This window comes from Colossoma macropomum, unplaced genomic scaffold (assembly GCF_904425465.1).
Source record: "Colossoma macropomum unplaced genomic scaffold, Colossoma_macropomum, whole genome shotgun sequence".
NCBI lineage: Eukaryota > Metazoa > Chordata > Actinopteri > Characiformes > Serrasalmidae > Colossoma > Colossoma macropomum.
In genome coordinates this window covers 24875867-24889529 of record NW_023494802.1, presented here as the reverse complement: position 1 = coordinate 24889529, position 13663 = coordinate 24875867, and the positions used below count along the sequence as shown (strand labels likewise).

The 13663-nt window shown below is 36.6% G+C and overlaps 1 protein-coding gene across 2 annotated transcripts; it reads left to right on the top strand.

The window, feature by feature from the left end:
- The first annotated feature begins 1900 nt into the window (after nt 1–1900).
- On the top strand, nt 1901–3296 carry twist3. 2 transcript variants are annotated; one of them, XM_036591974.1, is made up of 2 exons: nt 1901–1991; nt 2089–3296. In XM_036591974.1, exon 2 carries the CDS (start codon nt 2641–2643, stop codon nt 3268–3270), a length of 630 nt encoding a protein of 209 aa, XP_036447867.1. In that variant the 5' UTR covers nt 1901–1991; nt 2089–2640; the 3' UTR covers nt 3271–3296. The 2 variants fall into 2 exon arrangements, with proteins under 2 accessions (XP_036447867.1, XP_036447868.1); XM_036591975.1 differs by having other exon boundaries at nt 1922–1991; nt 2092–3296.
- The last annotated feature ends 10367 nt before the right edge of the window (nt 3297–13663 follow it).

Genomic DNA, 13663 nt, shown 5'->3' with positions numbered 1-13663 from the left:
TCACATGCAAATCAAAAGATCTGATTTGAGAAATCAGATTTTTCACTCACAGGAGACAAACTCGGGGTGACATAAGCGTCTTATCGCCTGCTAGAGTGAACACAAGAAACAAGCAAGTGTTAGAAAAGATGACAACCTATTAGATACAGGATCATATTTATATCATATTCATATTATAAAAACAAGCAGTTTCTTTTTGCAAAATAACCCATGTAAGCATTTTCCTAGTTCCACAAGGTTCAGTTTTAGGGCCACTTCTTTTCTCATTGAAAATGCAACCTCTAGGAAGTGTGACTCTCTGTGGACAGGCTAGTAGATATTCCTCAGTGGACATTATGACTTGTTTGCAGCTTAATCAGGAAAAATATAATGATATTTGGTACTAAACCTGAACAAAAACTGATTTGTGAGAAATAAGGTCTATTTCTGTCATTATGCTTCTAAAGTGTGCAATTTGTTACCTTTTTTGCAACCTGAAAACACATCTTTTGTGTTTAGCTTTTATTTAAAATTATAGTGCAATTTACGTAATTCTTTTTCCTTAGTTATCTTTTCATTTTAACTATTTTCTCTTTTTTTACTTTATTGCTATTTTTATCAAGTATGTTCATAAACTTGCTTTTCACTGTAAAGCACTTTCAGCTGATACATCAATAAAAAGTTCTAAAAAAAGTTATTTTTGTTATTATTATTATTATTATTATTATTAGTAGTAGTAGTAGTATTATCCTACTTTTATCATACTTTTCACTGATGATAACATGGATGTAAAGAGTGTTATTAGACATTTAACACCTGCACATTATTATTAAAAATATGGTATATTTTTTAAAAACGTTTAGACTCTCACAGTATTGTAAACATATTGTTGGTATTGAAAAAAACATTGTCTACTCGAAAATTAAGAACTTTATAGAAGGAAAAAACCTGAACTTGTAAAGGACATTAATGCAAAAATGAAATTTGCTAATATATATAAATTTTCCAAGAGTCCATTTTGGAGCATTGCAAAGGGCAGCTTGTGTTTACAAAATACGTCAAAATATATATATATATATATATATATATATATAAAATAACAAATATGAAGATACGACATGTTGTCCCACTAGTGATGATATACAAGATATAAACACAACAGGACATTCACAATGTGCAGCCGAATCGAATAATCAAATAGTCCAGATAAAAGCGCACATACTGACATATGATTACTACAGTTTACTGTCTTATAAGTCTTCTCTTCACTACACTGCTTAAAGCATTTCACACTGTGTGAATTTTCATGATAAATGGTCCAACATGAATGATCTAGAACAACTTCAAATAAAATCTCTTTGCATGAAAACACATGAAAGAACTTCTCCTGAAAAGTTCCCCTTTCAGAGAGTCGAGGTTTTGTTACAACAGCGACAATATGTTTTTATTCTTATTTACACAAATGAAAGCACACTTTAAAAAGTCACACCTTGAACAGTGGTTACGTGTTCTAGCAGAAAACCTGAGTTTAAAGTGAGTTTAACAGCTTCTCCTCGACAAAGAGAGAGAACGCTCCGAGTCTTTCATGAAAGCTCCACATTGTCTGTGGCCTGGTGTGCTGGTGCTTGGGGGGGGTGGGTGGGTGATCTTGTTTAGTGAGAAATCTGGATCTAATAAACAAAACGACAATTTCAGGAAAACCTGCAATGAAGCAACAGAAGATTGGCCAATCAATTCATCCTCACCCCTTATCACACCCACAGATTTCCCTTCCACCAATCACAGAAGATGCCGTCTTTTCTGTTTTCCTTCAGGCAAGGTGGAGTCCAGAGCCTTTACTTTCATCCAATTGCAAACCGTAGTGGGCGGGGCTTGTGAAGACCTTGCTTCTGGCCTTTATAAAATTGCTGGAAACCAGATGTTGGGACCCACATATGCTAAAGAACATATTTGAGAGGGGCAGAGAGAACGTGTGCTGAATATAGGTCCTTGAGGTTCTTAAGCACAGAAAGGTATTGTAGTTTTTTATTCTTTTTTTTGTGAGTCTGGATATAAAGATTGATCTTTTTTAAATCAAACATCTAACTGATATCTATGTTTACGTCTTAGAAGGAGATAAGACACAAGAAACCAAGACGTGGATCGGGAACGGTCCTGGAGAAACAGGAGAACCAGGAGAACTAAGAAACTAAGACCAGGATCAAGAACAGCACTGGAGGACCAAGAGGAGGTAAAAGGCTAAGAAACAAAGACGTGGATCGAGAACAGCATTGGAGGACCAGGTGAACCAAGAAAGTAAGGCCAGGATTAAGAACAGCTTTGGAGGACCAGGAGAACCAAGAAACTAAGGCCAGGATCAAGAACAGCACTGGAGGACCAAAAGCAGATAAAAGGCCAAGATACTAAGAAGACGTGAATTGAGAACAGCACTGGAGCATCAGCAGAACCAACAAACCAAGACCGGTATCAAGAAGAGCATTGAAGGACCAGGAGAGCCAAGTAACTAAGACCAGGATCAAGAAGAACATTGGAGGAGATAAAAGACAAAGAAGGGCACTGGTGGATAAAAAGGCCAAGAAACCAAGAAAAAATACCAAGAAACCAGGAAGAGCACTGGAGCACCAGGAGACGACAGTAGTCAGGGACAGGAAGCCATTTGCCATGAGAGAAGAGGAGACCTGTGGTGATTTCCCAGAAGGTGGGGTGCTTCCCAATGAAGACGAAGCAGAACGTCGCCCCAATAAATGCCCCGTCGTCGTTGCTCCTCACGGTTCTGGTGGACGAAAGCGGCTAACCAGCCCCAAGAAAGAAGTCACTGCCCAACTGACACCTGACGATAAAACCGGATCTGAGGGAACATCTACCTTCGCCCCCTCTGGCCCGAAGCGGCCCAAAAAGAGCTCTCCTTCATCTTCTTCTTCATCATCGTCCTCGTGTTCCTCGCTAGTGCCAGTGATCAGTGCAGGTTCGCCACTTCCTGGTCAGTCTTTCGAAGACGTCCACTCTCAGAGAGTCATTGCTAACGTCCGAGAAAGGCAGCGCACACAGTCGCTGAACGACGCCTTTGCTTCTCTGAGGAAGATCATCCCGACCTTGCCCTCGGACAAGCTTAGCAAGATCCAGATTCTCAAGCTAGCATCGCGCTACATCGACTTCCTCTACCAGGTGCTTCAGAGTGACGAGATGGACGCCAAACTGGCCAGCTGTAACTATCTGGCCCACGAGCGGCTGAGCTACGCCTTCTCGGTCTGGAGAATGGAAGGAGCTTGGTCCATGTCTGCTAGCCACTAGCCGCTAGCTGGCTAATTTTAATAAGAAACTCATCAGATCTACCAACTTCAGTGCTCTGCTTAAAAATTGACTGTTTGGTCCACTTGTTGGTTCTTCTCTCTTCGCTCTCTGACTGCCATTAGCCTGATTACACGCCCAAGGAACCTTCAGCTGACCCCGACGACCTTTCCTACACTCAACTTCCCAGTACTTCTGACCTTTAACCTTCATGCTCCTGTCCTCTTCAGGTTCTCAGCACACACCCCTACAGGTACGTGGGATCAGCAGATGCTTTACATATTCCACATTGGAATATTCCATATTCCTAAGTGTTTTTGTATGGGTTAATATTAATATTGGATTAGTATTTTGTGTAATATATGTTTCATTTCAATCATTTCATAATTGCAAGTTCATTTCATAGTTTGTTTGGTTTTACGTGCTAAAAACCTGAAAAAAAAATCACTTCAGCCAATTTTGTGTCCACTAGCTAAACTGAAATACTCACTGGTCGTTATTAATGTTTTACAGACCCAATTAAGGCTTCTCCTTCTTTTTTTGGTGCTTTTTTTTGGTTGCAGTAAATTTTATTTGTTCTACACTAAAAAAGCCTTTCTAAAAGCCTTTTAATCTTGCAAAAAAAAACTATTTAGAATTTTGAGAAATGTAAAACAGAAAAGTTATGATAAGTGAAGATTATGCAAGATTTCTAGGCCAATATGCAAACGTAAGCAAATTTGTGACATTCGTCCAAAAAAAAGTATTTTTTATTTTGACTCTACTTCCACTGCTGCTTGTGTTCAGGTGCATTTGATCTGCTCATCAGAGGCTTTTGCACAAACTTGTGAAGTCCGGCTCGAGTGCAAGCTGTCACTGAAGCAAAAGAAAGAGAAATTCTGATATTCATGAAAATTTTTCAAAGATCCTACTTTACGCTCTAACTTTAAATTATGTTGATGAAATAAGTTGTAATAAAAGCATTGTATTAAATTAAAAACAGAAACACAGTAGAAACATTTTCACTACTGATCTTAGACTTTTAGACTCCACTGGTATATATATCGCTGCTGTTGGAACAAAACCTTGTATCTCTATTTTTGTCATTTTTCAGTTTTTGACAAAATTTGAAAATGCCTGTTGTTCATTACATTGTGTATACATTTTCATGATAAATGGACCAAAAGAAACAGCCCAAAATGACTTGGAAAAAAGTCTGGTTCCATTGACTTACATTGAAAGTAAAGTAGGTTTTTTCCTTGATTCGTAAAATAGTGATACATTATGCTAAAGTGCACTTTATGCTGCACTGTAACATTTCATTAATGCAATAGAGAATATAACTAGTTAATGTCTGATTAATTTACATTCAGCTAGACTGATCTCTGGCACTCTTCACTGGTCGTATATTTCTGTTACAGAGCCACAATTTCTTTCTACACAATTTCTTTCTTTCTTTCTTTCTATTTTTGCATTGCATTTAACTCGACCAGTGCTCTAATCCTCAGCCTGTGCACAGAGGAATAAGACTAAAGATAAAAACAAACTTCAGGATGAATATTCTGGTTTCAGAAAGTGTATGACTGGATGGATCATGTGGAAAATAGTGCATGTTACAGCTCTGGAGACTGTAGAACAATCCTGAAGGCAGCATTAAATAAAGCAGTTTTCACCAAAACTAAGTTTGTCTTCAGCTGCAACGCGATGGAGACGTTACAAATAAACTGTTTAAATTCTCATAAAGTGTTGAGTATTGAATGGATTAACAGTACAGGACTTTATAATACTGGCCTCTACACTGATGATTAATTCACTGAAGAAAATCACTGAAGGAAATATATCAGGAGATCATATTACATAATATATACGTACTAATTTTATGTCTTTATCTAATTAATAACTGTGATAAGAATTTGCCACATAACTGAGGCCAGTGGGAAATTTTGTATAAACACATGGTAAATAACTGTGAAACTTATAGGAGAGTAATATGAACACATACAGTTTTGCTACACTTCTACTGTAAATCCAGAGCCAACATTAGCATTAATTCAAAGCCATAAATGATATTATTACAATCAGGTTTTCTTAGTGGTCAGAAAGGTGACCGCTGTAAAAGATAACAACACAAAACTGGAAGAAAGTAAGTATTTAATCAACATACTGATAAGATTATAATTAGTTATTTAATATTTAATATATGAATGTTTTCTTGTCACAGCAATTTTAAGAGTTTTCTGTTTATGTTGTAATTATGTATGACATAATTATAATAAAGCAGTATAATATATATAATTATAATCAAAAAAATAAGTAATAATCTTTTTGTAACTGCTTTTAATATCATTTTAATATCATTAATATTCTGTTTGCAATTTACTAAATTCAACATTTACCTTATAATAAGTATTATTCAACATTTCAGTCTTTAAAGACCAGAAGAGTAAGAGTTCAGTCTGATATCTTATATATATGGTTAAATTATGAGGCATAAAATGATGGACTGCAGTAGAAAAATCAATGCAATGATGCAATATTTTTTATGTATACATATAAAGGTGCATGTGACAGAAAAATGTAACCCTTCACTACATGAATTATAAATAAAACATGAGAAAAAACAGTTTTTATGATTTTTCTTGTTAAAAATAATACAATTAATAGAAATGTCTTCCAAAAAAACAAAGGGGTTTTGAAGGGTTATTTTGTATTCTGTTGCCATATGGCAACAGCATGTGCCAATGGAACTGCAAACAACTGGTTTTATTCAAAAAATACTTCGAAACTCATCAAATGAAACAACGCGAAGCATAATAAATAATTTAGATGAACGAAAGCGATGTTTTACATCAACTGAAACCTCAAAAACACTTTTTACTGCATAGGACATTCATCATGCAGACATGGAAAAAAACATGGTGCTTAACAGCCATATGAATTAGAGTCTTACAAATACAAAAAAAAAAATTAAATGACTGACTAACTAAATAAATAAATAAATAAACAAATGAATAAATAAATACATATTGCTAAAATTATAAACTTGGTTAGAAAGTTAGAAATAGCACTGTCTGATATGTGCAGTGGCTGCGTATTCATTTACCATCATTTTATGCAGATTGCAGGTCTGTTGTCACATATGGCAACAGTTACATTTTATCATGTTATTTAAACCTCACAGCATCTAAACTGGTTTCTTTTATGAAAAGGAAACTTTATGAAAAGGATATTGTGTTTCAGTTGTTTCCTGTAGTGATTTGGATGAATATTTGTGAATGGTATTTTCTTAGAGTGCTGCAGATGCCCGGCCTCACCATGTGATATGTGAAAAAAACAAACTATAATAAAAAATAAAGAACAATGTACAGGTTGCAACAGGGGGGCATGTGATCAGATAAGCGTACACCATTTTACACATAAGTGTTGAATTTCCCAAAGGAGAAATTGACCTCTATATTGTAGTTAATCAAAAAAAACATTTTTTTTAATTGTTGCCATGTGGCAACGGCATGCAGGCAAGGGTTAAATCTGCCTAATTTCGCTCTTACTGGCTCACATCTGAACTAATGAAGCCAAAATCAGGGCTTCCTCTTCCTCCTTTTCACATTTCTTTCTTGCATTATATATTCAATTCTCTGCCGAGCGGGTGAACACAGTAATATAACAGCCTGTCCCCCGAGAACAGATCAGAAACAGTTTCAGGATGAATAATCGCTGCTCTGAAACATGTCTGGTTTCAGATTATGATCTAATAATAGCTGGTGCTGCTTGTTATTTGCTGAATACAGTTTATTAATCTGTAAATCTGTATCCTGTCTGTATCAGCAGCATCAGAAAAAACGTCCTGATTAATAACCTGATAGTTGTGTTGTTGATGTACAGCAACTACAAACAGTCACATCAGTAATAACTTATGCACAACTGAAACCTCTGAAAAGCCCTCAGTGCACATTTTTGCTGTTATTTATTTAAAAAACATAATCATTAGTTCTGTGGAAAGCAGAGTGAGGGATGTATAGGAAAATGAAATATACTAATTAACATACAATCGTGCAAATTCCATGTGTTGTTGATTTTCTAAGTGAATCAAACATCCTCAAAATTTAGAGGAAAACGGCAGCATGCGAGTAAACACAGTCATGCAAAAGTTTAGGCACCCCTGGTCAAATTCCAGGTTGTTGTTGATTTTCAGATTGAAAATTTAACACATGCTCTACAGGGACACACTTCAATATGACATATATACATGCTAATTTTAGTGCGCAAATTTTTAGCTCACAATTTGAATTTAAGATAATGAAAAAAATAAAGCAGAGACAGGTGTGTCAGGTGTTTTATTATTTTATGTTTATTTCCAGTATGTAAAATTTTACATTTTCTCTCTCTCTATATATATATGTGTGTGTGTGTGTGTGTGTGTGTGTATATATATATATATATATATATATATATATATATATATATATATATATATATATACATACAAAACCTTGTATCTCCGAAATGGTAACTTTACAGATACAGAACATTTTTCCAAGTCATTTTGGCCATTTATTTTGGTCGATTCATCATGAAATTTACACACAACGTAAAGGGCAAGAGCTATTTTCAATTTATGTCAAAAACTGAAAAACGACAAAAATTGAGATACAAGGACTTGTTCCGACAGCAGCGATATATATATATGTTTGTATGTATGTGTGTATATGTATATGTATGTATGTTTGTATGTATGTATAAATACACATTGAATATATATTGCATTTACATGCTTAAGGTGGAAAGTGAGAGAGCGGGAGAACAGAAAGGTGGAGAAGTTGGTCCTCTTTAGCAGCAGGGGTAAAAACACCCACCTGACTGCCCCCTAATACCCACAACCACTACCCCCCCCTCCACCCTCCTTCTTCAGCGATCTAGTGTGTGGTGTAATCAGAGCCTGCGGGCTCAGACAGGCAGGAACCGACTGATTAGAACCAGGTGTGGAGTTACCAAGGTGAGAGAGAGAGACAGAGAGAGAGAGAGAGAGAGAGAGAGAGAGAGAGAGAGAGAGAGAAAGAGAGAGAGGAGGGGAGTAGATGTTTAATTCTCCTTTTTTAAACACCTCTAAGAGTGCTACATTAGCACGTGTTTCTGTGATCTGTGTGTGTGTGTTTATATATTCAACTAATCTGACACATACATCAACCACTGCACACTAATCAGTACTATATACTCTGGAGTAGATATAATCAATAAAACATAAAAATGTACACAATACTATAAAATATCCATATAATCTAAAGTATAAAAAATCTATATTATCCATTATATATAAAATCTATGGTATATATAATTTACATAGTCTTTTGTAGTTAAAATTTATATAATCCATGATAAAAAATCTACACGATCTATAGTATATACAGTCGTATGCAAAAGTTTGTGCACCCCTGGTCAAATTCCATGTTTGTGTTGATTTTCTAAGTGTAAATAAGTTACACATCCTCTACAGAGATACACTTCAATTTAACACACTGAGAACAAAACATAAAATCTGGCCTATGCAAAATTATGGCACTTTTTACATTTTATGTTTGTTTTTTTTTCCCCTAAAATGTTAAACTCAGCCTTGAAATAGAAATTCATGCCGAAGTTTGCAGAAAAATCTAAATTTAATCTGGGGTCTTTCAAGTTTTACATACGACTGTATAATCTGTATTATATATATAAACTCATTACGGCTGATTTCTCAAAGTCAGATTGATCTTAATCTTGGGCTAAAAACGTTTTGAGCTTAAGTCACGATTTAGTCCTGGACAACACTCTTTGCATCTTCACATTGATGGAGAATGTGTTGCATTTTGGTTCTTTATAGAACCTTTTTGAAAATGATTCTATGTAGCACCAAAAATGGTTCTGCTATTGTGACGGTGTCAAACATTTTTGAAAAAGGTTCTATATACAGCACATTCTTCATCAATCTGAAGAACCATTTCACCATGCAAAGAACCATTTAAGCATGCAAAGGGTTCTTTGAGTGTTCATGATAGAACCATTTTCTTTACTAAAGAACCCTTGAAGAACCATCTTTTTAAAGCATGCCACATGATGATCTCTGAGCCATAGAAGAACCACTTTTGGTTCCTTAGAGAATGACTTTAAGGTTCATAGAACCTCTGTAGTAATAGAACCCAGAATCAATTAGATCAGCGCCCAGATATGATTCCACAGGAACATAAACAACCTTATTTAACCTGCTTAATTAGCTACCTAAATGTTTTAACATCAAGCAGGACACATGAGCCCATGTTAACCAGTACTGTTATTATCTTTAAGCTTCTACTGTCTTTTCAATCAGTCAAAACATTGTAAATGTATTCAATATATCTAATATTTCTCATTATGAGATTGTTGTAAGAATTTTAATAAGATTATTCCACCTGTTTGTAGACATTTTTACTTGTTTTATGTAATTTAATCTTATGAAAGTGTCTCATTCTATTGACAGATCATTTTTACTTGTTTCAAGAAATAATGCTTAAAATAAGTCAAATGATCTGCCAATAGAATAAGACACTTTCACAAGATAAAACCATGTGATTTATTTTCTTTACTAAAGAGCAGAGTTCTATAACCATGAACACTCGAAGAACCCTTTGCATGATTAAATGGTTCTTTGCATCCTGAAGGTTCTTCAGATTGATGGAGAATGTGGTGTATACAGGGTGCTTTGGGTCATAACAAAGTGGAACTGTTTTTGGTGCTGCATAGAACCCTTTTCAAAAAGGTTCTATATAGAACCATCTACAGCACATTCTCCACCAATCTGAAGAACACTTTCACGATGCAAAGAACTCTTAAATCAGGCCACGGATTCTTTGAGTGTTCTTGGTTCTATATAGAACCATTTTCTTGAATAAAGAACCCTTGAAAGACCATCTTTTTGAAAATCTGGACCTTATATAGTGCCAAAATGCTTCTTTTATAGTTATAATGTCAGGCTTGTAACTATAGAAGGACCCTTTTGGTGCTAAATAGAACCATTTACAACACTTTTGTCCAATTTGCATATGGACAGAGTGTGAGGTGTAAACAGAGTGATTCAGATGGTTTGGTGTGAAATGGTTCAGATTTCTTTACAGTGGTGATGATAGGAACCAGGAGTCGCCATGACTACAACACAAATATAGACATTTTATTTACTATCCAGAACCACCAGTGAACCTACATGTGTCTTCTGAGTTTTATATAAAATGTGGATGATGGGAAAATAGTGGAAAATCTAAAAAACATAATATGCGTATTATGCAAATTATACATAGTATCCCTCCACCATGAATGAGTTTGAAGACTAAAATCTTCTCAAAATTATCGTAAAACAACGTCTCAGACATCAGGCAGTGCATTATAACCATTTCATGTAATAACTTTCTGTGAGGGAGCCTTTAGAGGTGGACGTCAGGCTCCGATGACCACCACTGTGAACAATTCTGACTCTGTAAGTTTCTCTAAAAAAGAGCGTTTCACACCAGACCACTCTGAATGACTCATGTTTACATCTTAACCATTTAATTATGCTGGAATTCTGAAAAATCGATGGAATTCCCCTTCAATATTGTATATCCTGCATTAATCAAGCTCAGATGTTTATGGATATTCTGATCTGTAGGGAGTATTTAGCACATTTATTTTAAGCAAAGTGACTCATCAGCTGTTTGTAGCTGTGTGGAACACATGCTGTGAAGCTTCTCCAGGATAATTCAGTGCTGGGAGATGAGTAATGTTATGTTTTAGTGTTCATGGAGCTTAATCATGAAGATTCCTTGGATTGGGGGTGTAAGGCGGCCAGATTGGACCATGTCAAAATACTCTTTGCCAAAATACTATTTATAAACTAGAAAAGTGCATTTCCTGAAACAAATGCAGAGTGATTGTGCAGCTAAAGCAATTTGAGATTGCTAAGATGTTGTCAGGGGGTTACTATGGTATTTTACATGGTGGCGAGGGTGTTGCTGGGTAGGTGCTGAGGCATTCCAGGTGGTTGCTATGGCGTTGCTAGGAATCTGCTAGGGTGTTCCTAAGGTGGTTGCTAGGGTGTTGTTCGGTGCTTGCTATGGTATCCCAGGCGCTAGCTAGGGTGCTAGTCAGTTAATATGGGATCCCTAGTGGTTGCTTTCTTCTCCTTGGTACATTTTTTTGTCTGCTGACTTGTCCCGCAATTTTAGAGATATTAGCACTGTTCTACCCTTCCACTGCTTTTTGATCAGATGTATGGTTTTCATACAATTATTGTTAAATGACAATTTTTGTTACCATATGAACGAAAGGGGTGCAAATGCACCCAATTTATGTCATGTAGATACAGCAGCATTAGTAACACCCTATTAACAATGTGGGGAATGATAGCAACCACCTGGGATAAAATAGCATCCACCTAGCAACCACCTGGGATACCACAGCATCCACCTAACAACCACCTGGGATACCATAGCAAACACCTAGCAACACCCTAGCAACCACCTGGTAACACCCTAGCAACCACTAGGGATACCACAGACACCACTTCTCAACACCTTTGCAGCCACCTAAAATACCATAGAAACTGTTTGGCAAACCCTAGCAACCGCTAGACACTGATTGGTTAGCATTACTGCTACTGAGTACTGATTGTTTAGCATTACTGCTACTGAGTGTTGACTGGTGAGCTTTACTGTTATTAAGTGCTGACTGGTTAGCATTACTGCTACTGAGCACAGATTGGTTAGCATTACTGCTACTGAGTGCTGATTGGTTAGCACTGCTGCTACAGCATGACTCATCACTTCAGAGAACACGTTTCCACTGCTCTGAGTCCGGTGATGGCGCGTTACACCAGGGATGTCACACCAGTGTTAACTTATTATCAGCTTATCATGTTTCCTTTATCTTGGATCACATATCATGGACTGCCACTTCATTGTATCATAGTATTTGCATAAAGCTGAGAAAATTTGAACTGGACTCGTTGTCTACCACCCTGCTGCCATGTTGCTTGCTGCTTGTGCTAAATCATGGCTACAGTTTCGAATTGAGATCCTAAGCGAGCTTGTTGGAACAAATAAACAAACTGGACTCAGTAAATCACCAGAAAGCAGATCAGCAGACGAGACGGGCAGTGAAACGCTTTGAAGACCGACGGGAACAAAACCACACTCAGCTTCATCTGGAAAACACTGAAAAAGCTGAGCTCAACCTGATATTTGCACAGTTTAATGGCTCTGTAATGCTAAAGGGGACTACTTTTTGAGGCGTAAGGTATTGCTAACATTAAAGCACATTACCTTTTTCTTTATAATGCAGCACTGTCTGTGTTAAAGGAATAGAACACTGGAGGTTGTATGATCTACTCTACGTGCGTTGTATGATCTACTGTACAGCCGTGATGTTTTGTGTGATAACATAATCCCGCTCATGTTCTAGTGCTTAAATATAAAAATGTGTAAAATGATTTATGGACTTTAACTACAACTATTCAGTCCTGAGCTCTATTTGGACGGATTAGTTGACAGTAAATTTTTACAGTAAATTTTACTAGAACTTCTCAGGGATTTAAGTCCTGTCCAAATGCAGCATGTAAGCAGTGTGTGAAATCCCCCCTGGTATTCGGGGGTCCCATGTTGTCAGCAAACTCACTCACCATAGCGGCACTGATGCTTCAATGGCAACAAAATGTTTGGTTTATCAGTTCTTATTCAGGAAATGCTCTGTTCTAGTGTGGTACTGCACTTTTCCTCACATTAACTGAGATCTTACTCATCTCCTCTTCTGTCTTCAGTGTGAGAAATGAGGAACAGTCACTCTTTACACCAAACTCTTGGGAAACTGGGCGAGTTTTCAGATTTACAGATATGCTTCAGCACGTAAAGTTTTTCAGAGGAATCCGGGCAGAGTTACAGTTTCTAGGCTATAAAGGACCAACTAGGTGAACCAGTCTGCTACAGCGCCACCTTGAGGCTGAACAATTCTGCAGTTCTAGTTAGTTAAGAACACCAAAGACAGGAGCTGATTGTGGGTGAAGCAGATAAACAATAAGCTTCACTGAATCTGGATTTGAGTGTCTATTTTTCCCAGACAGCATAACATTGTAATAAGTTTATTTTCAAGGACCTCCAGAATTTTGCTTTAGAGACATTTGAGGGTCCAAGAGGTCATTTATTGTATTTCGCACCTTGCATGTCAGTCAGTTTTACCCATTGTGCACTCCTGTGTCAGTAAAGATTTTACCTTCTATAAAATGAGCAGTAGAAATAACTTAAAATTATATTAATCCTGTATGAATCAACGTGTCATTGAAAATGCTGTCGTATGTTGTGGAAAAGGAGTTTCTTAAGCATTGAAGCACTCACTTTTGTTTTCTGTGGCTGTAAGATAAGGCTGGTACGTAACGTTACTGTCCTGT